At 52.9% G+C, this 22897-nt stretch overlaps 10 protein-coding genes across 10 annotated transcripts; 6 read left to right on the plus strand and 4 right to left on the minus strand.

Annotated features, from left to right (window-relative positions):
• Window positions 1-2140, minus strand: Z517_11558 (uncharacterized protein; the record flags this gene model as incomplete). The annotated part of the gene is made up of 9 exons (XM_013423142.1): window positions 1-333; window positions 388-527; window positions 584-690; window positions 760-840; window positions 894-1128; window positions 1191-1286; window positions 1343-1637; window positions 1710-2024; window positions 2084-2140. The coding sequence occupies 9 exons, from the start codon at window positions 2138-2140 to the stop codon at window positions 1-3; spliced, it is 1659 nt and encodes a 552-aa protein (XP_013278596.1).
• Window positions 2141-2801: 661 nt separating this feature from the next.
• Window positions 2802-4559, minus strand: Z517_11559 (uncharacterized protein; the record flags this gene model as incomplete). Its single annotated transcript, XM_013423143.1, has 1 exon — window positions 2802-4559. One exon carries the CDS (start codon window positions 4557-4559, stop codon window positions 2802-2804), a length of 1758 nt encoding a protein of 585 aa, XP_013278597.1.
• Window positions 4560-5415: 856 nt separating this feature from the next.
• Window positions 5416-6174, plus strand: Z517_11560 (haloacid dehalogenase, type II; the record flags this gene model as incomplete). The annotated part of the gene is made up of 2 exons (XM_013423144.1): window positions 5416-5575; window positions 5627-6174. The coding sequence occupies 2 exons, from the start codon at window positions 5416-5418 to the stop codon at window positions 6172-6174; spliced, it is 708 nt and encodes a 235-aa protein (XP_013278598.1).
• A 26-nt stretch (window positions 6175-6200) lies between these two features.
• Window positions 6201-7071, minus strand: Z517_11561 (uncharacterized protein; the record flags this gene model as incomplete). The annotated part of the gene is made up of 2 exons (XM_013423145.1): window positions 6201-6950; window positions 7003-7071. The coding sequence occupies 2 exons, from the start codon at window positions 7069-7071 to the stop codon at window positions 6201-6203; spliced, it is 819 nt and encodes a 272-aa protein (XP_013278599.1).
• A 1470-nt stretch (window positions 7072-8541) lies between these two features.
• On the plus strand, window positions 8542-10820 carry Z517_11562 (uncharacterized protein; the record flags this gene model as incomplete). Its single annotated transcript, XM_013423146.1, has 3 exons — window positions 8542-8802; window positions 8870-10486; window positions 10536-10820. 3 exons carry the CDS (start codon window positions 8542-8544, stop codon window positions 10818-10820), a joined length of 2163 nt encoding a protein of 720 aa, XP_013278600.1.
• A 567-nt stretch (window positions 10821-11387) lies between these two features.
• On the plus strand, window positions 11388-12137 carry Z517_11563 (uncharacterized protein; the record flags this gene model as incomplete). The annotated part of the gene is made up of 1 exon (XM_013423147.1): window positions 11388-12137. One exon carries the CDS (start codon window positions 11388-11390, stop codon window positions 12135-12137), a length of 750 nt encoding a protein of 249 aa, XP_013278601.1.
• An 873-nt stretch (window positions 12138-13010) lies between these two features.
• Z517_11564 (uncharacterized protein) lies at window positions 13011-14009 on the plus strand (the record flags this gene model as incomplete). The annotated part of the gene is made up of 2 exons (XM_013423148.1): window positions 13011-13385; window positions 13437-14009. The coding sequence occupies 2 exons, from the start codon at window positions 13011-13013 to the stop codon at window positions 14007-14009; spliced, it is 948 nt and encodes a 315-aa protein (XP_013278602.1).
• Window positions 14010-14393: 384 nt separating this feature from the next.
• Z517_11565 (uncharacterized protein) lies at window positions 14394-16774 on the minus strand (the record flags this gene model as incomplete). Its single annotated transcript, XM_013423149.1, has 2 exons — window positions 14394-16500; window positions 16557-16774. 2 exons carry the CDS (start codon window positions 16772-16774, stop codon window positions 14394-14396), a joined length of 2325 nt encoding a protein of 774 aa, XP_013278603.1.
• A 431-nt stretch (window positions 16775-17205) lies between these two features.
• On the plus strand, window positions 17206-17890 carry Z517_11566 (uncharacterized protein; the record flags this gene model as incomplete). Its single annotated transcript, XM_013423150.1, has 2 exons — window positions 17206-17242; window positions 17304-17890. 2 exons carry the CDS (start codon window positions 17206-17208, stop codon window positions 17888-17890), a joined length of 624 nt encoding a protein of 207 aa, XP_013278604.1.
• A 1793-nt stretch (window positions 17891-19683) lies between these two features.
• On the plus strand, window positions 19684-21849 carry Z517_11567 (uncharacterized protein; the record flags this gene model as incomplete). The annotated part of the gene is made up of 4 exons (XM_013423151.1): window positions 19684-19753; window positions 19809-21407; window positions 21463-21665; window positions 21718-21849. The coding sequence occupies 4 exons, from the start codon at window positions 19684-19686 to the stop codon at window positions 21847-21849; spliced, it is 2004 nt and encodes a 667-aa protein (XP_013278605.1).
• Between the last annotated feature and the right edge of the window lie 1048 nt (window positions 21850-22897).

Here is a 22897-nt window from a genome sequence, read left to right on the forward strand (position 1 = left end):
TCAATCCCTCCTCTTCCGCACAGTCAGAGGCAGAGCGCCCTTGACAATGGTCATGTAGCTGCGGATGTCGTCCGCGAACCGCTTGTGGTCGAAATCTGGGGCCATAATCAGGTCGAATCGCCTCAAGAGCGTCGTGATCAACAGTCGCTGTTCGAGCATGGCCAGCGGTCTCCCGGCGCAGGAAAAGGTTCCACTACTAAAGGGTATGTATGCTCGTGTGTCGTGGTTCCATGTCGGGTCACGCTTCTTCTCGTCCCATCGGTCTGGGACGAATTCGGTGGGTCTGGTCCAGTACCTGGGGTCGTGGTGTAAGGAGAGCGTGTTGGACGAGACCTAGGCAAAAGATTAGATCCGATAACAAAAAGAATTTAAAACGTGGCTGCTTACTGCCGTGTTCTCTGGAATGAATATCCCATTGACCATGTGACCCCCCTTGTTCGTGTATCGCTGCATTCCATTCGGGCCCGGCGGCATGACTCTAAGAACTTCCTGGATGCACATGTTCAAGAATGGAAGTGTCTCAGGACCTAATAATAACAGATTAGTATGTGTCCGGGCACAAGTTGGAGTGGCGGACGCTCACCTAGCGAGGAGCCTTCCAGTGGTTTGACACCGTCCCAGTGCTGATCGATTTCTTCGCGCAGACGATGATAAGTTGCTTTGTCCGAGCAGATGTAGTAAAACATAAAGCTATAGCCCGATCAGCAAGGGAAATTCTCGGCGAGCGCGAGGCTAGAACACGGCAGATTTTCAACTCACGTAATAACCACAGCACTCGTGTCACTTCCTGCAATAAACAGTGTTGGAGAGTCGGCCTCCAGGTCATCTTCGGACGAGATACTGGTAGAATCGTCAGTCTGGACAGCAAAGGGAAGAGCAGACGCATAACCGACATTTCCTTGTCGTTGCCAGCAATGATGTGTGAGAAAATGTCCACAGGGGAAGTGCCAAACTCTCTTCTTTGCTTGTAAAAGTCCGAAGCCAGCCGCCCGAAGCTGAGAGCTTTGTGGATTAAGTCCCGTCTAAACGGGGTCAATGTGAAGTAGGATGATATCCATGGGACCTGAGCAAAGATGGCATTCACCATGACGCCAGTACGAACCCAGTCTGAGAACTCGCGAGGTCCGTCTGAATACTTTTGTCAGTAGTGTGCTAGGGGAAAACGACAAAGGCCTAACAGTAGGCCTTACCTTCGTTGAGCAAGCCAACTGTCTTGTTGAAAACCAAGTCTCCCATGGCGTCGAAAGCAAAGTAGTCTGCCCACTTCGCAAAGTCCACGACTTCGCCTACGTCGAGACGTCAGCGTCTAACGTAGACATGTACCCACAGCTGAGCTACAAACCGTCATGTTTCTCCAATTCCGTACAGAAAGTATCAATCAGACTCCGAATACGAGGCTCGTATGTCCTTAGAGCCTTTTGAGCGAAACCGTGGTCCCATATTCGGCGGCGGATTCTATGGTTCTCCCAGTCTCTCGTTGACGGCAACGGCACGCCATGTCCGCTGTTATTAAAGGTATTGGCATCGTAGAAGGGACCTTTGGTGAGTCGAGCTCCCTGTGGACCGTGGAGATACTTGACTGAGCCTGTGTCGCCGAAAGAGAGCTCGTTCGGGCCGAATCGGACAATGTCACCGTACTATAGAGTAGTAGAGATCAATGTCGTGCTCTCTTGAGAACCGACCGGAGACCTTGTTATATAGTAACGTACCTTGGCGTGCATGGCAGGGAGCCACTCATGCATGCGGCCAGTGGCCATATAATATGCCGAAGTCCATCTCGTCAGTTTCCCAAGCGTTGGTCCAGGAAATCTCCGTAGAGGGTGAAGAAAGAGTCGGTAGACCGTGATGCTGAGGCTGAGGGCTGTCAAGTAAAGACCTGTAAACAAGACCGTTGACGACCTCACGGTTAGTGGGCCTTGGGGTATGCGCGTAGTCAGAACGGCATATAAGGCGACGAGGATCACGAGATTACGGAAGAATGAGGCGACAGTAGGTTCTCTGCGATTGTACACGGCGTGGGATACCTGGACGATTTGCGCTGTCAATAACGTACAACATCAGCCTTGACTCTTGCCCGACTCACCAAAGCTGTGACGATGGCCAGCCCTGCAGGTGCTTTATAGTCGGTGAAAGAGCGCATCTCGGCTGGCACGGCTTCAGCGTTGAGGTTGTAACAAAATGCGGTGTTCTTGTTCAGGTCTGAATAGCATGGGCAGCCGTGGAACCGTAGGTAAAAGTCGACAGTATATCACTACCTCGTACACTCACCTCCCCCTCTCTCTTGAAGAGGGAAATGCCGTGGACATTTCTGAACACGGCCAAGTCGAATCTTCTCTTTGCCATTGTAGAAAGCCGTATTTCGTGGCGGGGTGCCGATCCAGGGTGCTGGTGTAGCAGACAGTAATGCACCCTCCGCCAAAAAACTCCGGTTTACCACATTTACCCAAACTGGATGAGCGGACAAGTGGAGCTGTACCTCGTATGGTTTCCCGAGGTCAAGCTGCGGTTACAGACCAAGCCAACTATGACAAGATATTCATGACTGGCCAATCGAAATTGGGAACGCGCATCAAACACATGGGAATCTTAGTCTTTGGATCAGTAACAAGGAAATACACGGTTATCAAGCCTTAGATGGGCCAGGTGGCTTCGTATACCTGTATGTAGGCAGGTATGTACATATATATATCCCGAGCCTTACCTGTGACTGTCACGCATTCTAAGTCATGGGCACCCTTTCGAAGATTGTTATCGGTGCTCTCTTGGAAGTATGCGGCGTTGACTCGTCTCTGGTTGTGTTTTTAGTGTCCTCTCCTCACGCCAGCGGCGACTTGGCTGTTCATCTGGGATTTTGTCGATTGCAGCAAGAACGCCAGGGCCAGACTGAGCGCTGTGAATGGGATCAACGAGTACCAGATGAAGCGGAAGCTATCCGCATATGCCTGCGCACTCGCCGCTTCAAAGACACCCAACAGCGCCGGCGTCACCCTTGGCAATTTCAAGAGCTGCGACGTGGCCCCACTGGCGGCGAGTTCGATGAATTCCTCCAGTTCGGAGCCCGGCAGGCCGGCTTCCAGAAGTGCTTTCGAAACTTGCGCGGGCCATTTGATCGAAACCTCGTGGTGGAAGATCTGGCTGAAAATGACGATCCCGATGCTGCCCCCCAACGCACGGATCGACGCTACCAGGCTCATGGCGGTCGCAATGAGCATGTTGGGTGTGCACACGCCGACGATCACATACAAACAAGTCATCTGAGCGCCGATGGCGGTACCCATGAGCAGGGTCGGGAAGAACCACGCGGCAACGTTGATGTGTGGCTCCATCACAGCCATGAGGCCGACGCCGACAAGGAGGAACACAAAGGACGTAATCACAATCCCCTTGGCCTCCTTGAAGATGCTCATGAGAACCCCACCGATGACGCCTCCGAGGACGGAGCCAAAATTGAAGGGGATACTGTAGACGCCAGTCAGAACAGCGTCCTGGGTGAAAAGAATAGCAATCTCTTGTGGGAGGTAGGCTTGGCCACCAAACAGAACAATCCCCCCAACAACATTCAGTATGACTGCGATCATAAAGTTTCGATGTTCGAAAAGTCGATGATGGAATAGTCCGACCTTGGTCCCCTTCCACTCCCAGATCCCAAAGACAACAAGAACGATCCCGCCGATGATCAAGGTGCAGAGGACAATGGCGGAAGCCCAGCTGTAAGGGTTTCCACCAAACTCTAGACCGACCAGGAAGAGAACCAAGCCTGAAGCGACCATGAAGACTCCGGTCCAATCGAGGTGAAGGACCTTGGACAGCATACTGGTGTCTTCCTCAACCGGCCGTGGGGCGGGGTGGTAGAAGAAAAAGACGAGCACGAAAGTCAGGGCGTAAAACCCAGCGGCGACGTAGAATCCGGCTCGCCAGCCCTCCTGAACACCACCGACATCATTCTTGATGAATAGACCTTGTATAATAGGTCCAATGAGGATTGCTAGGCCTGCGACGCCACCAGCCACGGCCTGTAGGATCGGTCGTTTGTCCTTGGGGACTATCTCGGCGACCATGGGGATGGCCAGGTAGCCCAGAGTCAGACCACAACCGTTCAGCACTTGGCCTCCGATAATCATCTCGACGCCGTCTCCTCGACTTGAGACGATGGTGCCCACCAGACCAAGCACCATGCCCCCCAGCAAAAAGATCTTGCGGCCCAGGATATCAGACAGTTCTCCGGCGAAGGCCTGGATCACACAATTGGGTATAGTCGCTGCCGCAGCGATCCATGCAGCCCTTGAGGCGCCCTTGGGGTAAGCCTGCAAGATGAAGGGGATGGACGAGGATGGCACAAGCAGGCCCCATGTGGACGCAAAATAGCAGAAGAGCAGGGCCGTCAGATTGAGGTAGAGGGTGATGTCCCACTTGAAATTCTGCGAGCTCTCTGCAGCCAGCCTCGCCTCCTCTTTGGTGGCCTTGATGCCAGTGTCGAGAGCCTCGAAGACAATAGGCTCCTCCAGGTCTTTATGCTCAATCTCTTGCTCCGAAGGGTTGTGAGCCTTTTCTTCGGCCATTTCGATTCTGAACTGGTGTTCTGGTGGTACGATGAAGTCTTGCGCTGCCAAACGAGTCTCGTAAGAAACAACTCGGGAAAATTCATGTTCCACAGTACGGCGACTGGGAAGAGCTTTGGAGCTTTTTATCGAAGTGGCCTAGGACGTTCACCCATGTTGCGCACCCCATGGGGTCAACACAGTTTCCAGGCTGAATCGTGCATAATGCGCTTGTCCTATCCTTGTGTCCTCTCCACGACTCCTATGTAGAGCTAGGGGGTTCTGAGCGAGTCAGTGGGGATTCGACTCCAGTGGACGTTGAATCAGTGCTAATTCGAGCTAGTAGACCAATACGCATTTTCAGTGGCCAGACGAGCATGGCGATTCAGCTGACTCGGTATTCGTGCCGTATTTTGACAGTGCTGGAGATGCACCTATCGCCCATCTTTTTAGAGCTGAATCACTGCTTTGCATGAGCCAAGGCACATCTCTCGTAGTCTCGCCATCTCTTTTTGACGATGGATTAGCGTGCTCAGGCTGGTTGCTCTATGTTGGCTGAGAAAATCAAGGGTCGCAGCTATGCTGGAAAGTTAAGCTTGACCTCCGTTCGACGTCTCCCAGATTGTGGCATAAGAGGTCGAGGATCGAAAAGGTACGCGTCAATGGCGTTCAGTAACAAAGAACCTTGCAGACTTGGATTGGTTGGGGGACAAATCGCGGGGTTGATTTGGAATCGATCTGAAATTCTTCGGCATCTTGTCCGAAGCATTTTAGGGCTTTCACTCGATCCCATTTCAAAGTAGCGAGGACCAGATCATAGCATCATCACCATCACCAGTAGCAGCAGTGTCCATTGACGCAAGCAGAGAAAAGAGTCATGAGCATCGTAGTAGCCTTCGATCTCTACGGCACTCTCTTGTCGACAGAGAGCATCGCCAAAGAATTAGCCTCACACTTTGGCCAGGAAAAGGCCGCCTCCATCGCTGCAGTCTGGCGAAAGTACCAGCTGGAATATACATGGAGGCTGAACAGCATGAGTAGGTCTTGGACTATGTGGCACACGGACTGTTGGCGCTGATCTCCTCAAGAACAATATCAGGATTTTTCAGACGTGACCCAGAAATCTCTCGGACATGCACTGGCTGAGCATGGTTTGAGTCTCAATAGTGCTCAGACTGGCAAGCTCATGCAAGCATACGACTCTCTATCCACCTTTCCAGATGTCAACCCAGCACTGAAGCGCCTGGAGAGTAACCCAAACATCAAATGCGTCGTCTTCTCCAATGGGACCAAGGCCATGGTCTCCAACTCGGTCAACAAGTCTAATGATCTCAACTCTTCAGTGTTCAAAGACCTTGTCACTGTGGATGCTGTCAGAGTATTCAAGCCCGCACCCGAGGTGTATAACTACTTGGCAAAGCAAGTCAACAAGGTGGGCGAAGAAGACAAATTGTGGCTGGTGTCGGGAAATCCATTTGATGTTGTGGGTGCTCGCTCTGTGGGCATGCAAGCTGCATGGGTGGATCGATCAGGGACAGGATGGCAGGACAGCTTAGGACTTGGCCCGACCGTAGTGGTAAGAAGTCTGGAGGAGGTAGCCGACGTTGTTGAGCGACATGCAGCAGGCCCCAAATAGGGAGAGCGCTGCGTGACAACCGTGGGTCATGCTACATTATCTTGATAGGGCTCGGGGTTGGGTGTGATGGCGGCTTCTCTAGATCGACGTGCCTTTTCCATTTTGGCTGCCCATAACGCACTCCCTGCTGCAGAAGTAAGCAGGAAGAACATGCTGAGCACGGGGACAAGCTGCAACACCAGCGTCACCACGCCGAACCACGTGTATTTGAGCTGACGGTTCCTGATGTATTCTTGTCTTTCTTTCTTGGAAAACCCCCGTAGCTTGAAGTACCTCCAGTGGTGGAATGGGCCGGCTCGATACCCAGTCAAGAGGAGGAATATTGGAACGCCAACAAATGGAACGAGGTTGACCGGGAGAAGAATGATGAACTCGGCGATTTGGCGGAAACTGAACGGAGCATAAATCGCGGAGGATGTTGGCTTTCCAAGCATTTGCACAGAGTTCTGCGCAATAGGATGAAGTGTACGGCCATCATTGACAAGATCTGCCAGCCCTTGGTCAATAAGGACGGCATCAAAGGTATCCACCAAAGTCTCGTCAACGAAGAAAGCCTCGAAGAGAAGAGCAACAATCGCGGCACCTTCACCGAGCACGAGAAACGTTGCATTCACCCATGCTCCTGCTCCGTGGAAGATGGCCAGGAACGCGACTTGTGGGAGAAATGTCCAGAGGAAAAGGTTGGCGTAGATGAATGCAGATAGAAGCACGATGGGGATCAGTCGCGCCTTGAAGAGAGGGTAGAGGTAGGGGTGGAAGAGGAAATAGAAGATGCCCTGGTACAGTAGATAAGTTAGACATGGTAATATCCCTGGCTGATAAACTTACCTTCAAAGGGTAGAGCCAGACGGCATCCCATAGTGAGAAACACATCCTTGACCGCCCATCTGCCGCCATTGTCACTGCAAAAGGTAGTCTATGGAACTGGTTGAGAAACGCAAGGGGGAAAATGTGCAAAGTCACAGGCAGCGAGCGGAACGAGATGCGCGGTGGCGGTGATGTCACCCAGCCAATAGAAGATTGTAAATTGTCAGCCTCGTGGCCAAGCCTTAACCTTGTGTCCCACATGCACTTGTATTTCTCGTGGAGCTTTGGTGTTTCAATTTTTCCTTCCTTCCCTCAAAAACTGAAGATTCCTCTGTATTCACTCTGTCAACAATAATGACCGTGGTTGCTGGAGGGGAAATCAGAGGACAGAGGGATGAATCGTTTTCGATAGCTGCCAACTTACCCCGGAACCTCCTGTTGCTGATACAGCTTCGAGATTGTGGAGGTTTTGGAAAAATTTCATGGCTGCACATTATGCATATATTTCAAGCTGAGCTTGAATGAGAAGTGGTGGACGTCGATGGTGATGCCTAGCTCGATTCATTCTCAGATTTCTCGAGGATTACTGAGAGTTCGACTGCTGTGTGGCGGGTAATATTGAATGATATATACCGAGTACAGAGTCATCATTGCATGGCCTTCATGCCACCCGCAAGCGACCTCCAGGACTATGTAGGTAATCCTGTGTACATAGATTTCAAGGGGGAATTTCCGCCCGGGTCCCCTTAGCCCACTGGGAGTGGCTCGCCATGCCCAACCCTCTACCTGGAGCTTCCTGCATGTGCTCGTACAAGGGCACTCCTAGGCTCAGAGTCCCTGTACAAGTAAGCAGTCTAGGCACCTTGACCCCGCCCACGCTGCCATCCCGCCGCCCCAGATCCCAAGTCAATCTGGGCCCAACCATACCTCTATTGGACTGCCAGTGGTAAGTCCACGTAGGACTGGAATATGGTGAGATACAAGTATACCATCGACTCGACTACATAATATGTATCGCGATGTCACCTTCCAACTCTGTTCTCCCTACAAGAAGCATTCCTCCTCCTCCTCCTTTCTTCAGTGATTATTGTTCAGTCTTGTAACTGTGAGCGCCTCTCACACCTGACATGAATCTGTCAGCACCGCAAATTCTCATTCCGAAAGACAAGCCCTTCACCACCGCCGCGATTCCCCAAAGTTTAGGCTGCTTCCCCCGCAATCAGTCACAGGCGACTACGAGTGAAGGAACTCTGGCCGAGAGAAGCCCAGTGGCGGTGGAAGTGACAGGGTCCGCCGTGATCTGGGCCAAGTGGTGATTATTATTGACCCTCGGTTCTCTGGATCAACTAAATTCTCCACCTCTGGCCTACGCATGTCGCGCTCCCACCACCAGCCATCTCGGTATGTAGTAGTAGTCCACCTGCTCCTACTTCCGACCTCGCCGACATCTCAAAAACCCCCAGGGAACCTTGTGCCAACGACTCCATACTATGTGCCGACATTCACCCGTGGATTCTGCTTTGCTCAACACCGAGACTGCAAGATAGGAATTTATTCTCAATGGCTTCCATCTCTCCGCAAGGCCCTTACTCGTCATCTCAGTCGCAGGACGCGAGCAACGCCTATAAATACGAAGATCCCACCGCATACCAGATCCCCTCGGGGTACCCAACAAATCAGTTCGAAGTCCCTCTCCCTGTAGCGCGATCCGAACCAGAACCGCAACCCAGAGAAACCTCGAAACCACAGTCGTCAGGTTCTTCAGAACCCAAAGTCCGTCTCAGGAAAGCCTGTGATAGTTGCAGTGTGCGCAAGGTCAAGGTATGTCTGCGCCGATACCCTCTTTCCTCCCAGTCTTTATAGGTCACGCGCTGATGAATACCCTAAGTGCGACGAAACTGGTCCTCCTTGCAAATCATGCGCCGCTCTCGACATTCCCTGCACCTTCGACCGGCCGAGTCGACGGCGTGGCCCGCCCAACAGACACGCCGAAGCCATCAAGAGACAGAAACTCGAGGGTGCTAACTTTGACGGTTCAAGAAGCTCTCCAACTCATGATGCCGCCTACAGCCTGGCTGCCCTCGCCGCGCCGACTCCGCTGTCCGCCGAGTCAATATGTGACCTCCCAGCCTTGAAGATCCTTTTGGACGATTATTTCACTTATATCCATCCGCTGATACCTCTCCCACACGAACCCACATTCCGACGATCATTTGAAGCCAGGGAGGACAGAACAAATCACAACTTCCTGGCACTCATTGCTGCCATGGTTGAATGCCTTGTGGCTAGTTTTCCAAGACGACCCCGACAACTCTTTGTCACAGAGCCAGGAAAGTCGCAATTCCCAAACGCAGGAAGTCTGATCGATCGGTGTCATCAAGTCTTCGTCGAAGCTCGCGGCCTCGGGTATATGGATCGCCCGATGAACCTGTACGACGCGATTGCGAGCTATCTAACAGGGTTGGCCGCTGGTTATGTCCTAGATATCGCACGCATGCGACTCTATCTCGGTGAATGCACCATAATCATGCGGGAGTTGCAGTTCCATCGGCCAGAAATTCACAGGCCAGGTGCAACACCGGCAGCAGCGTATGGCCCTGCCGACATGCCTCGGACCCCACTTGTTGACTACATTTATCAGGAGTCCGGTCGGCGGCTGTTCTGGCTGTTGTTTGTGGGCGCAATGTCTGCTCGACAACTTGACGAGGCCGAGGGTGACTTGCTCATGCCTCCTGTGTCCCATGCGGAGATGCTTCCACCACTCCCGGTTGAGGTAGATGATGAGTACATTACTGAAACGCAGATATTTCCGCAACCCCGAGGGGTCGTGTCTGAAATGGTCGGCTTCAACCTCAACGTCAAAGTTTTCCGAGCTTTTCACTTTCTGGCTGCCCTGGAAATGGCATTTGGAGCAAACAACATCTATGACTGGGATCGTCAACGGCAAATCATTCGCCGCGCTCTTCAACATGTCAAGGATGCTACGCGAGATGCACCGAAGGAATTGCAGCTCAACCCGGCCAATGGATTCGGTGAGTGGCCTCCTACCCAAGCCGATATATCAGCATATTCCCACCTTTTCAATGATCGCGAGGAAGGCGAGGCCGATCTGCACACGACGCCAGTGAGTGCCCGTGCGTCTTTTTCCATGCCATCCAAGAGAGCAATTCAGTTTGAGATCCAGAAAGCCAATGTATACGCCACGCAGCTATCGTCGAGATCATATCTGGTGGAGAGATTTTGGAACCTCTACGAGATAGTGGACCGCGATAAATCGACGTTTCCGTCAGATAAGTCAGTCGCAAGCTCGTCCCCCACGGCAGGGATCGTGACGACCGGCATGGAACACAGCTATCGACAGATTGTAGGTCGCACACCTAGTGACAGCATGATGGATACAGGAGAACAGATGATGGCTGTCGAACGAGAAGACATTGTAAGGGACATGGCTCTACTTCTTAAGAGCATCAACCAGGTGAACATGGAGCCCAACGGAATGAGCTTTGTAAGTCATCGGTTTCCTTCCCTGCAGGAATTCTACTGACTGGAAATAGTGCAACAAGATCCGGACCGTCGCATCGACTCTACTCGAGACTAAACGCGCCAGAATGAGCGTCATGCCCACACTCGACTCTGAGAGCGTGAATGCTTATCTTCACGTATTTCTTGACATCCTCTCCAAATTGGAACGCTTAGGTCCTGGCCGATTCAGGGGTGTCGCGGATGCAAACGCTGGCATGTTACGGACACCCGAGGAGATTGAGGACGAGGAGCTGGTTCACTGGGCCAGTCTGAAGGAACACCAGGAGAGGTTTGTCCGGACAAATGGCTTCTGGTGACCATGTTTGAGGACCGACCTTTGTCCATCCTGTAATGATTGATGACATTCAATGAGGGTTGTCTTGACGACGTAGCTGGGACTAATGCGGCCGGAGAATAGCGTCCCAGCTATTCACGTCGATGGACGAAAAGTGAGCTTCAACCAAGGCTTAATTGCCTTTTTGGTGCTGGCGGGATATGGCATGGCCTGTGAGTGATGCAGACAACGGACTGTTGCCGCACTGTATGGATGTTCTTACCGTCATAAATTGGCTTCTGGCGATCCCCAGCATAAATGGACATCTTCTCCTCAAGAGCTACAAGCAGACATAATTGATACGATCTAAAAAGATATTGCGCATGGACCCTTGACCCCTTGCTTCACTTTATACGAGATACGAAGTGCATTAGTACAATGTGTCACGTGGATGAGCCAGTAGTTGTCCACGTGCCTTCGCGTCGTAGGATCGCGCCAAACTTTCCGGATGCTGCCTGGGTGGAGAGATTGCTTGAACGTCATCTTGGGTTGCCCTCTTGTGCCCCTCGTGAAGAATGCCTCAGAGCTCAATTGCAATACCTCAATCCCAATGACAGACAATGATCATGGCAACTTTGATGCTTTCAGAGACTGTCTGTTCTCACATGTGGTGGACAAGCTCACTGATGGAACCAGGAAAGCGTCCACACGTCCCTCCATAGGCAAGAAAGCCCGACAGAACCAACCGGAACCACCTAAGTCTGATCCCTCTGAGCTGGCCGACTTCTCGGATTATCTGGCCGCTGATATCTTCGAGAGTTTGCCGGAGCCATTCCGGAAACTCTCCAATCATGCGCTTCAGAATAACGATGTGCACGCAGACAAATGGTCCCTTCCGTTGACTATGACCGTCCTTGAAGAGCTCTGTGCTCATCTTCCAGGAGACATCAGCGACAGTCTCGTGGCGTACGGGCTGATCAGACCACCCACGACCGACATCCAGTCGTTCATGGCTCCGGTGTTTTCTGGCTACATTCCTGCGGTAACAACGCCGCCGCCAAAATGGTCAGAAACGAGGACAAGGTTTTGCGAGATTTGCGAAAGAGACTGGGTTCCATTGACCTACCATCATCTGATACCAAAGCAAATCCATGCCAAAGTACTCAAGAGAAATTGGCATGAGGAACGACTGTTGAACAGCGTGGCATGGCTGTGTCGAGCCTGCCACAACTTCGTCCATCAGATGGCCTCCAACGAAGAGCTTGCCCGAGAATGGTATACTGTTGAACTCATATGTCAGAGAGACGATGTCCAGAAGTGGGCCCAATGGGTCCGACGTGTCCGCTGGAAGAAGACTTGAGAATTGTGCCTGAAACGCTTGGAGCATGGGCCGCTTAGCAACAAGATTGTCGACCAGTAGTCGAGCTGCTTGATAAGATGTATCCTGTCGTCACTCCTGGATCTGTTGCTATCTCTTGAACCATTCAACTCACCAGCTTCCCAGATCCCTCATGCAATAGTTGAAGAGTATAGGAGGTGCAAATATGCACGGCTGTCTCGCGCATACGACCTATACTTGGTCTTGGGATATTCCACTGCCGGGATGGCTGCTCAATGCGTTCGACGCCGCGCCGCGCATGTGTCGATCCGATCAGCTAGAAACGTCTCACCTCATCGCCGTCAAGGATTGAACGCTCCCCAGTATGTGACTGCCGCAGTGGTCCAGCGCTCCCCCTTTCTTTCGCCGAGCACAAAAACTTTTGATCAGTCCCTGCGCACTTGGAAAACTTGATCATCCACACTCACACCTTCCAGGACCAAGCTTACCGCATCCGCTTCTTGTTGATCAGCTCTTTTCTTTATCCAAGCTTTGACTCTATTGTTCACATCGTGGGACGACATCTGCCCAGACTTATACAACGTCTTGTTCTCATACAAAGTCAGTCGACGACAGAGTCAGTGTTGGCGTGCACGCTTTGCAGGGTCTTACCTTGCCATTCCTTACCCAGCATTGCAACCCTCTGCGACATCCCAGCAACAGCAAAGTGACCCTTCTCCTTTCCAGGTGGCCTCGCTTCTGGAAGTTGAGGTAGACCTGCACGACACAGCTCAGCAAAAGACCAAGTCGACACACTGAACAGTGAGACAAATCACGGGTTTCTTGAAATTCAACTCGGCAATAAACTTCACAAACTTCCTATTCACACACTTCACACACTTCACCGTCGACAGAATGGCGCAGAATAACAACGATGGACACAACCACCGCCAAGTGCAGGATTGTACCGCACCACCACATTCACCGCAACCCAGCCAAGATGAGATTTTACCTCCTCTGCCGGGCTCCATGTTTCTCTCGCCACTCGATATCTTTCTTCTCTCTCAACTCGACGATCCTTCTTCCTCTTCAACAAACCACATCAGCAATAATCCGGAGGATCATCCGGATTTTATTGGACCGAGAAATTCGGTCTATCCTCCACTTGAACCTTTTGAACCGTACCCTCCCCAACATCATCAGCCCGAGTCTTTTGACTTGGGCAATCTCCCCGATCCTCAACTTGGATCGCCTGGAATGACAGGCACCATGGAGGAGAATGACCCTGAAGTAGGTGCCCGTCTCAACCCACATCATAGCAATATCACTGACGGAGATCAGGTGCAGGTCGAAACAGACTCGGGCGATACCGAGATGGTGGACGCCACCTCGGCTGGTGACGTTGCCGATGGCAACGGCAACGACGCCGAAGAGGTGGTGCCAACCATTCTCGTTGGCAAGGACGGCCCGAACGTCACCATTTGGTCGACGTTCACCGGTGGCCAGGTGACAGGGTTTGGCCGGTACGAGCACGGGCTGCGGAGGCCCTGGAGCTGCCTCATGTGCGACAACTTTGTCGCCATGGAGAAAGGCAAGCTCCAGGCCCATCTCCGCGAGCGCCACGGCTTGACCGGCCTAAGGGTCATGAAAGTTGAGAATGAAAATTTCTCAAACTTTCAGGGCCACGACGACCAGGATTGCTTCGTGTGGGGGGAGTATGTGAGAGGCGACCCTCTCCCGTGGAAGTGCCTTTTGTGCACAGACCACAAGGGCATCAAGACCGGGAAAGGGGCGTTCCCACGTCACTTCCAAAAGACCCACGGCATCCGGGTCGTCTTACCGCCAGTCACGCCCGAGGAGTTGAGACGGCACAACGACAAGAGGGCCGCTGCCGCTGCCGCTGCCAGCCCGTAAGGGGGAAGCACGGTAGTTGGTACGCGCGTGACCCTAGTCGTCAGGGTCGGGGGGATCCAGGGGGGAGCGGAGGGAGGCAGGGTGGATGGGAGGCAGGGAGGCAGGGAGGCAGGGAGGGAGGGAGGGAGGGAGGACAGTGCTATCATGCACGTGTCAGGAGATTGGGACTGGGACGGAGGGGAGGAGGGGCAGGGGGACATGGGAGGGAGGTGGTGTCAGAGACACAAGGGCACGAGATCTCTCAAGCAAACGAGAGACGCCAGGCAAAACAGCCGCCTGGCCATGTAGGCTATTAGGCCTACAACCAAAGGGGAACAAAAGCAGAAACGAACAAAAAAAATCGTTTGTTTGATTTATCATGGTGACTCATTTCTCATTTCACTCTCAAGTGCGGACAAGCTCGTCCAAGCGAGCGTCGCTCAAAACATCAACAACGTCGTCACCAACGACGTGGAAAACGCCACTCGTGCCCTCAAACTCCGTAATTTGACCGGTCAGCGACTTGCTGTCGCCGTAGTACTTGAACCTGTACATCCCAGAGTCGGTGCCCGGCTCAATCTCCCATTCCAAAGTCACCTCACTCGTCCCCAGTGTAGTGGAGGTGCGTTTCCACCGGTACACCAGGAACCAGTCGCTGTCGGAGCGCACCTGAACCCATTCCTTGCGGCTCTCGTCGAATCTGTCCACGGCGGCGAACGTGCCTTCGAGGCGGAAGTTATTACGCGGGTTTGCGCCTGCAAACCTTGCGCTGACAACGTCGCCGGGGCGGAATGGTTTCGCGGGGTTAGGGGAGGCAAGCGTGTCCCCAAACCTGCGCAGGAGGCCAGCGTGGTCCACAATCACAGGTCGAATGAATGACAACGAGCGGTTCACGTTGATAGGCGGAAGCGGACCGGCTGGAAGACGGTCCAGATGGGAGGTCTCGTCTTCAGAACCCAAGTAAGGGAGGTACGTGATGGTGAGGTTGATGTACGCTTCCAAGGTATGTGGACCATAGAGTGTGGATGCTCCTTCGTAGCGTTGGACACCATATTCTTCCTCGGTAGAGATGTAGTGGGCGTATGTGTTTGCCGGTCCACCAAGAACGAGTCTCGGAGACGAGATATTGAGGATGTCGGGAGCCGCAGCAGTAAGTGCCGACTTCCATCGGCGACCAGACATGGTTGTCGCTTCCCCAGGCGATATTATCATTATCAGATCGCCAACTCGAAGGAGTTGAATGTCAACAATGTTTGGCGTCCATGCGTACGGATCATCGGCCTCCCCAACGTCAAGGAGGATGGGCTTTGGACTTTGACATGCGATCTGGGCGTCTGTTGGGGGATGGATTGCCCCTCTTGCGACCTTCCAGAGCGGGTTTTTCAGAGCAGGGGAGCCGTTGGTGTCATTTGTGCCTTGGGAGAAATCGAAACGCCCGGGCCCATCAGTTGTACCACCTGCAAAGCCATAACCCAACGCGGCAGAACAAGTCTTGAGGGTGCGGGATTTGTTGGAGAATGAGGTGAAGGTAAATGACGAGAGATTGGCGTAGGTGTGAAAAAAGGAAACGGTTGACGCAGGTATCCGGTCTAAATTGTGGTCTTCTAAGAGGCTTCTGGCGGCTGCCATTTGACGTTTGCCGATCTCGAAGCAGGATCTAGTTCCCTGGTCGTCTGTGCGGAACATTGGACCTCGTCCGTGGCAGGCCTGCGTTCGACCTCCGCATGTGCTATCTTTAAAAGCGCATGGAAGACCGGTGTCTTCGCAGAATGCGCCGAGAGTGTTGGGGGAAGTGTCTCCGACATTGGCTTGAGAGAAGCCTGCGACAAAAGACGGGTTCTTGACTTTCATGTGCTCTTCCAGGAGATATGCTGCAACTCCTTTGTTATCACCAGTAATAAGTGTGTTGTTTTGATATAGAGATGTCCCATGCACTGGAAACCAAGAGAGAGCACCCAGTGCTTGGCCATCAGACGCTCGCTCAAACTTCAGCAGCGTCAAATTCTTGTCCACATCATGGGTGTACTTGTCTCGCTCGTCCTTCGGATTCTGGAGATAGGAATACGGACTTCGATTTATGTTCGCACCCTCAACGAGGTGTTGCCCAAATCTGAGATAGCCGGGCGTGAGGCTGTCATGTGCGCGTTGGATGGCTAACACCGAGCCGTTGACGATGGCCTCGTAGCTCTCTCTGTGGAAGCCTAGGCTAGTGATTTGTGGCAACAGGTAGTTCAACCATGCCCCAGGTCCACTGTGACTGTGGGTCCCTGTAACTGCGACATTGTTCTTGTTGTATATTGCATATTCCGGGCCCAGCTTCTCAAGCCTTTGCAGGATGCCATGACGAATGGCCGTGTCGCCAGACTGGGTATCAAGGACAAGGTAGACAAGCCGTGAGGAGTTTCTTGAAAGGCTGCCCACGATGAAGGCCCGGCAATAGATCCGTTGACGGACACCACTTCCCACCTGATCTGTATCAGCGTAGCCCATCAAGTTGATCTCGACGACCGGCCTGAATAAGTTGAGGTTAGCATGTGCTCCATTGGCACATATCTGCATGGTCCTTACCCAGTGATATCGGCCTTTCCGACTCCCAGTAGGTAGTCGCCCTGCACCGTGACGAGGCCATTCTGCTGGTCCAGTTGTTCAGTCTGTCCCTGGGCATTGGGAGGAAACAAATGCAGCTTTTGAGACGGGCTGTGAGCAAGGAAGCCCAACCACAGAAGGGTCGCCGTAAGAACAACACAGAGCAAGCATAGAAATGGGGCTAGCGCTCTCCGTGCCATTTTCGTATTGCCTTGGATTGCGATATCTTTGCAGCTTACGACGGGAATTTGATGTTACAGTCCCCCTGTTATTTCGGGTCAAATAGGGAGTTTTCGGAGTTGGTCATCGTCTCGACATGGCCGCTCTGAAGCCCTGATCGACGATACCAGAGTATAAAGTGGACCATGCGACCACCGTTGAAGAGCTGTAGAAATTTTGGATTGATTCTTTCCAGGCCGCGAGGCTCCGCCTGAAACGGACAACAATGTCGTCATCCTGACGAATCATCAAAGATCGACGACAGCCTTACAGTAAGCTGGCAGAGGCAAGGCTGGCCAATAACACACGATTCTGTGCAAAAGCGGCAAAGTATGGGCTTGGCATCATGGAATCTTTATCGCAGTCAATGAATTCGCATTGACCCAGCCAGTCCATCTCCTCACAACCAGCCATGGCACTAATATGGGAGTCTCACGACTCTCTCCCCTGTGAGTGATTCTGCACCTGATGAATAGATTGTTGACTTATGCTGACCGCTTTTCTCCTCAGACATCGACCCCGACATCACGGATGCCGAGCGCGAGAGGGCCAAAGCTGCGATTGCTCGACACCTCCCCAAGGACTATCTCAATACACCTCACCCCTCTCTCGCCCCTCTTCCCGCAGTCAACTTCTCCGAAACATTCCGTCAAGAAATCAACCGGGTAGCTGCGGGTCAGCCCCGCCAGCAAGGGATAGACGTGTCGCGCTACGAAGCCCCGGACGAGCCGTCGAGTGACAGTGATCAGGCCACAATGAAGGAGGTGCTGCGAAACGCGTACATCTTGACCACTTTCTTGTCAGATCGACACACCAACCTCCAGCTGCTGGACGAATTTGGCAAGAACGCTTGGCTTATCGGCAATTCGCAGACTGAACAGGTCCTCCAAGTCCTCGAAAGCGAACTTGCCGGGCTTAAATCTGAGACCGAAAACATCAACAGAGCGCGGAAAGCTACCCAAGAACAGTCTAAAGGCGAGCTTTTGACTCTTCAGGAAAATTGGAAGCGAGGGATAGGCAAAATTCTTGAGATCCAGGTCGCTGCAGACCAATTACGGCGACAACTCGGCAAGGGTCAACCGCACCCTGCAACATGAGATTCCTTAGAACGCAACAGGTCCAAGTTCTGATAAGCAGGGATACAGGCTGAGCTGTCTTGCCGCATCAGTATCGCAGCGATCTGTCGGAACCAGATGCGGCGTGTGCCCGGTCGCTCCGTTCGGCATAAATACGGGCGAGATCTCCGCATATGCAGACCGCACAAAGGTTCTAAGCACCGTCGATGCTAGCTTACCTGATTTTCCAGATGTTAAAAAAACAATACCTCGAGCAATTTCTACAGAAAACGCTCTAGGCTTGATCTGCGAAGGAGAAAAAGGCCCTCGGACACCAAAATTCCTGTTCGTCTGTCCTGTTGGGGTTATGTCCTCAAACAGTGCGAGGCCAGTTGGCCCCGGAGAGCAATATACCAAAACCCCGAACCGTTGCTGGTGGGCCCTATATTCAACCCGCTATTTTGAGAAACTCGGGAGGGGAGCTCCAAGCAGGTCGGTCCAGACTTTGCGTTAGCCCGAAAGACGACTCCCTGCACGCCTCTCAGAAAAAAAGAACAGCCGTGGTCTTGTTTGTTCTCTTGTCGAGCTGAGACGTGGAGCTACTTGCTGGGTATTCTGCCTGTGCAACGCTCGCTCCGCCTCTTTCGAGTAAATCCAGACCGGGCCAAGCAGCCAATACTCGAATCTCCAACCTCTGAGTGCAACCTTCTCTATGTTGATAGGGCCGGTCATGCATTTACCCCAATTGATATCTCTCTGGACACAGTTTAGCCTACCCTTTCCCCCGCAAACGGGGTTTAGCCGTTTTCCTTTTGGCTTGTTCCATCGACGCAACCTCCAGCAATGCGGCCTCCGTCACTTGATTCGGGCGTTCCAGCTTATGCAGGATTCTCCCATCCCCTACCCGCCACTTCCCATGTTCTATGCGGTGCCGCTTGCCAGTGGACCTTCCCCGCGTTTCTTACATTGGACGCCCCCTCTCCAAGCTATCCGGGTGGGGCGCTGATCCGGTGGAGGGACTAACGGCATATCGCCTCGCTAGTCTTGGGCATTTTCTTGTCCTTTGGACGTCGGCGTGTGTGCTGTGCATTTTCCTGTGTGGTACCTCGTGCAAAAGCGACGTTACTTGTTCCCGTTCTTTATGCAGGGGCCATCGCTCGGACCTTTCATGATACGAAGTCGTCAAGACAGAGATACCAGAAGGGATTGGGGATTCTCGTTGGAACTGCCGTAACTGGTCTCGCAGGTTGCTCGCTGCTGCTAGCCTCCTTGGGTGGAGGCAGATGAAATATCCTGGTCAGCCTGAACTTCAACCGCCCCCTTTCTTCATGCATCTCGTCGACATACACCTCTGTTGACTCAACATTCTCAACACCCGAAGCTCTGGAAGGACCCGTTGTCTCATACTTTGCGGATGGTAGCTTCGCTTCGACGCAATGCGGGCTCCTTGTCATTGCCTAGAAGCTGAGGTGATGATCCTCGTCATCCTCAATGTGATTGCACTGACCCCGCATATCGAAGGCAAATCAACTCGTCTCCGGGTCTGCTCCAGATGATCAACTTGCAAGGATGCTCAATCATGACCATGGCCGCTCCTTCATCCTGTGGAGTTACCGGAGACGCGTTTGCATGGAACCCCTCTCTCTCCCCCTCTCATCCAGTCTTCCGAGAAGAGGCGGAGAGGAACTGACGTTCAGAAGTCTTATATTGAGACGTCTCGCACTCTGTCTCTCTCTTTCTTTTCTCCCCAGCCGGCTCCTGGTTGAGCAAAGGAATTATTCACTTGTGTGGAGAGACGCAGAACAGTTTCGTCGTTCATTGAACAGACTGCCATCATGACTATCCCCGAGGAAGTTGATATCATTGTCTGCGGAGGTGGCAGTTCAGGATGTGTGCCAGCTGGACGTGAGCCATACCTGTGCACAACACCCTGACTAGATCATCATTGACGGCTCTCTAGGTCTGGCCAATTTGGACCACAACCTCCAGGTCCTCTTGATTGAGGCCGGAGAGAGTAACCTCAACAACCCATGGGTTTACCGCCCGGGTATCTACCCGAGGAACATGAAGCTCGACTCGAAGACGGCTACTTTCTACTATTCTCGCCCCTCCGAATGGCTCGATGGACGTCGTGCAATCGTTCCCTGCGCCCACATCCTCGGCGGAGGTAGCAGTATCAACTTCATGATGTACACCCGGGCCTCGGCAAGTGACTACGATGACTTTCAGACCAAGGGTTGGACTACCAAGGAGCTCATTCCCTTGATGAGGAAGCATGAAACCTACCAACGAGCCTGCAACAACCGAGACATCCACGGCTTCGAAGGACCGATCAAGGTCTCCTTTGGCAACTACACTTACCCCATCATGCAAGACTTCCTCCGAGCTGCCGAGTCCCAGGGCTTCCCAGTCACGGACGACCTCCAGGACCTTGTGACTGGTCATGGTGCTGAACACTGGCTCAAGTGGATCAACCGTGATACCGGCCGACGTTCTGATGCTGCTCATGCATACATCCATGCTACTCGTGCCAAGTACCAGAACCTCCATCTCCAGTGCAACACAAAGGTGGACCGTGTGGTAATCGAGAACGGCACAGCAGTCGGTGTCATCACTGTGCCTACAAAGCCGATTAATGGATCGAAGCCGGAACGCAAGTTCTGGAAAGCTCGCAAACTCGTTATTGTCAGCTGCGGTACTCTGAGCTCACCTCTTGTCCTGCAACGGTCTGGTATTGGTGACCCAGAGAAGCTTCGCAAGGCTGGCGTCAAGTGCGTTGTGGACCTTCCAGGCGTTGGTCTCAACTTCCAGGACCATTACCTGCACTTCGCCACTTACCGTGCTAAGCCAGACACTGAGTCCTTTGATGACTTTGTCCGAGGGGTTCCGGAAGTGCAGAAGGCTGTCTTTGAAGAATGGAACATCAAGGGAACTGGACCCTTGGCTACCAACGGCATTGATGCCGGCGTCAAGTCACGACCCACTGCGGAAGAACTTGAGGAGATGAGCAAGTGGCCTACTCCCCAATTCGTCACCGAGGGCGGTTGGGACAGCTACTTCAAGAACAAGCCCGACAAGCCCGTCATGCATTACAGCGTGATTGCTGGGTGGTTCGGTGACCACCTCGACATGCCGGCCGGTAAATTCTTCACCATGTTCCATTTCTTGGAATACCCCTTCTCTCGTGGCTTCACCCACATCGTGTCTCCAGACCCATACGAGGCACCAGACTTCGATGCCGGTTTCATGAACGACAAGCGTGACATGGCACCCATGGTCTGGGGCTATATCCAGTCTCGTGAGACGGCTCGTCGGATGCAAGCCTATGCTGGTGAAGTGACGGGCATGCATCCTCACTTCAAGCACGACTCGCCCGCCCGAGCTCTGGACATGGACCTCATCACCCGTAACCAATATGCCGGACCCAACCACATCACTGCCAATATCCAACACGGTAGCTGGACCATGCCCCTCGACGCTGGTGAGGTCCCCGAAGTCAGCTGGCTCAACTCGAACAAACAGAACTACCGAGCACCGCTTAAGTACAGCAAGGAAGATGGTTTGTTTCTCCTTGCCTGCAAAGAAGGCCTACATTGTACTGACCGATGATACAGTTGCTCACATTGAGAAATGGGTCCAGCGACACTGCGAAACCACCTGGCACAGCTTGGGAACCTGCTCTATGGCTCCGAGAGAGGGCAACAGCATTGTCAAGCATGGTGTCTTGGATCCAAGACTGAACGTCCATGGTGTCAAGAACCTCAAGGTCTCCGACTTGTCGGTCTGCCCAGACAACGTTGGCTGCAACACCTTCTCGGTAAGTTATCTCAACGTCGCTGCTCTCACAACATTACTAACAGAAATCATAGACCGCTCTGCTCATTGGCGAGAAGTGTGCCGTGCTCGCTGCTGAGGACCTTGGCTACAGTGGTGCAGCTCTGGAGATGAAGATTCCGCCATACCACGCTCCCGGCGAGTCTGTCGGCCTTGCACGTCTGTAGAGTTGAATCAAACGGAACTAGCAGAATGGCCAAAAGCTCTGGGAGGACTCTCGAAGGAGTGGATAGTCAATTAATTTGATATCTGTCATTCACCAAAAGCACTGTGTTTTGACTGCTCAACGTATCTTTCTCTACACTCTTCTGGCTTGACAGTGAAGGTATCTTGTCCTGCGTGGTGTTCCGATGGTGCCAGGGAATATCCAATGAATCATGCCTTGATGCAATCCTCAACCTGCACCTTGAATAGTGTCTATACTTTCTAAGCGAGCAATCTTGCATGTAAGCGGTTCCTTCGTATTTCCCACCGTCAACGCACGCTTGCCCTCTTTCAAGCCCCACCGCCTGGAACGTAACGGGCGGATCGGAGGATAAATTCGTTTCGTTGTTGTTATGGGTGGTGCAGCCAAACCTGATCAGCACCCGGTTCATTTTGCCGGAATCAATGTGGGACGGCACGGGCAGAAGGAAATGCAACGCGTCTGGGGTTGGTTGTGATTTGCGCCAGAGGATGATCAAAGGCAAGGAAGCTGTGGTGGTTACTTGCGAGCGACAGGGATGGATTGGGGGCAGTGATCGAGATTCAACGCCACCTCCAGTCTTTTGGTGACTTGGCCGCATGTGGGTGACTGGGGTGACTGGATCAAGCGCTTCGTCGGGCAGGGAAATTTCGCCGGGGAATGAGTACGCCTCCGATGTCATTCTGCAAGTCAGTGTCAGTGGGCGACGTTGTCTGAGTGTTGTGAGACCTCACGAATCGAAGATGATCTTCGTGCCCCTTCCTTCATCGCCCAAATGCTAACGCAACAGAGACTCGTGCTCCGGCGTGGAACCACAGCATCCGTCCTTGACGGCCCCTCAACGCCATCGACCATTGGCCCTCAAACCCCACGAGTTGAGTCCCACCACTCTGAGCCTCTGACTATCATCCGAGTGTGAGCTCAGGCCTTGCGCTAGAAGCCTGCGCCCACCACCAAGTCAGGGACCAGCACCTCTGACGTACGTCGGGGTGAACACAAACAGACACTACCATGGCCAGGATGGGTAGTGC

The sequence above is a fragment of the Fonsecaea pedrosoi genome, assembly GCF_000835455.1.
Source record: "Fonsecaea pedrosoi CBS 271.37 unplaced genomic scaffold supercont1.8, whole genome shotgun sequence".
Taxonomy (NCBI): domain Eukaryota; kingdom Fungi; phylum Ascomycota; class Eurotiomycetes; order Chaetothyriales; family Herpotrichiellaceae; genus Fonsecaea; species Fonsecaea pedrosoi.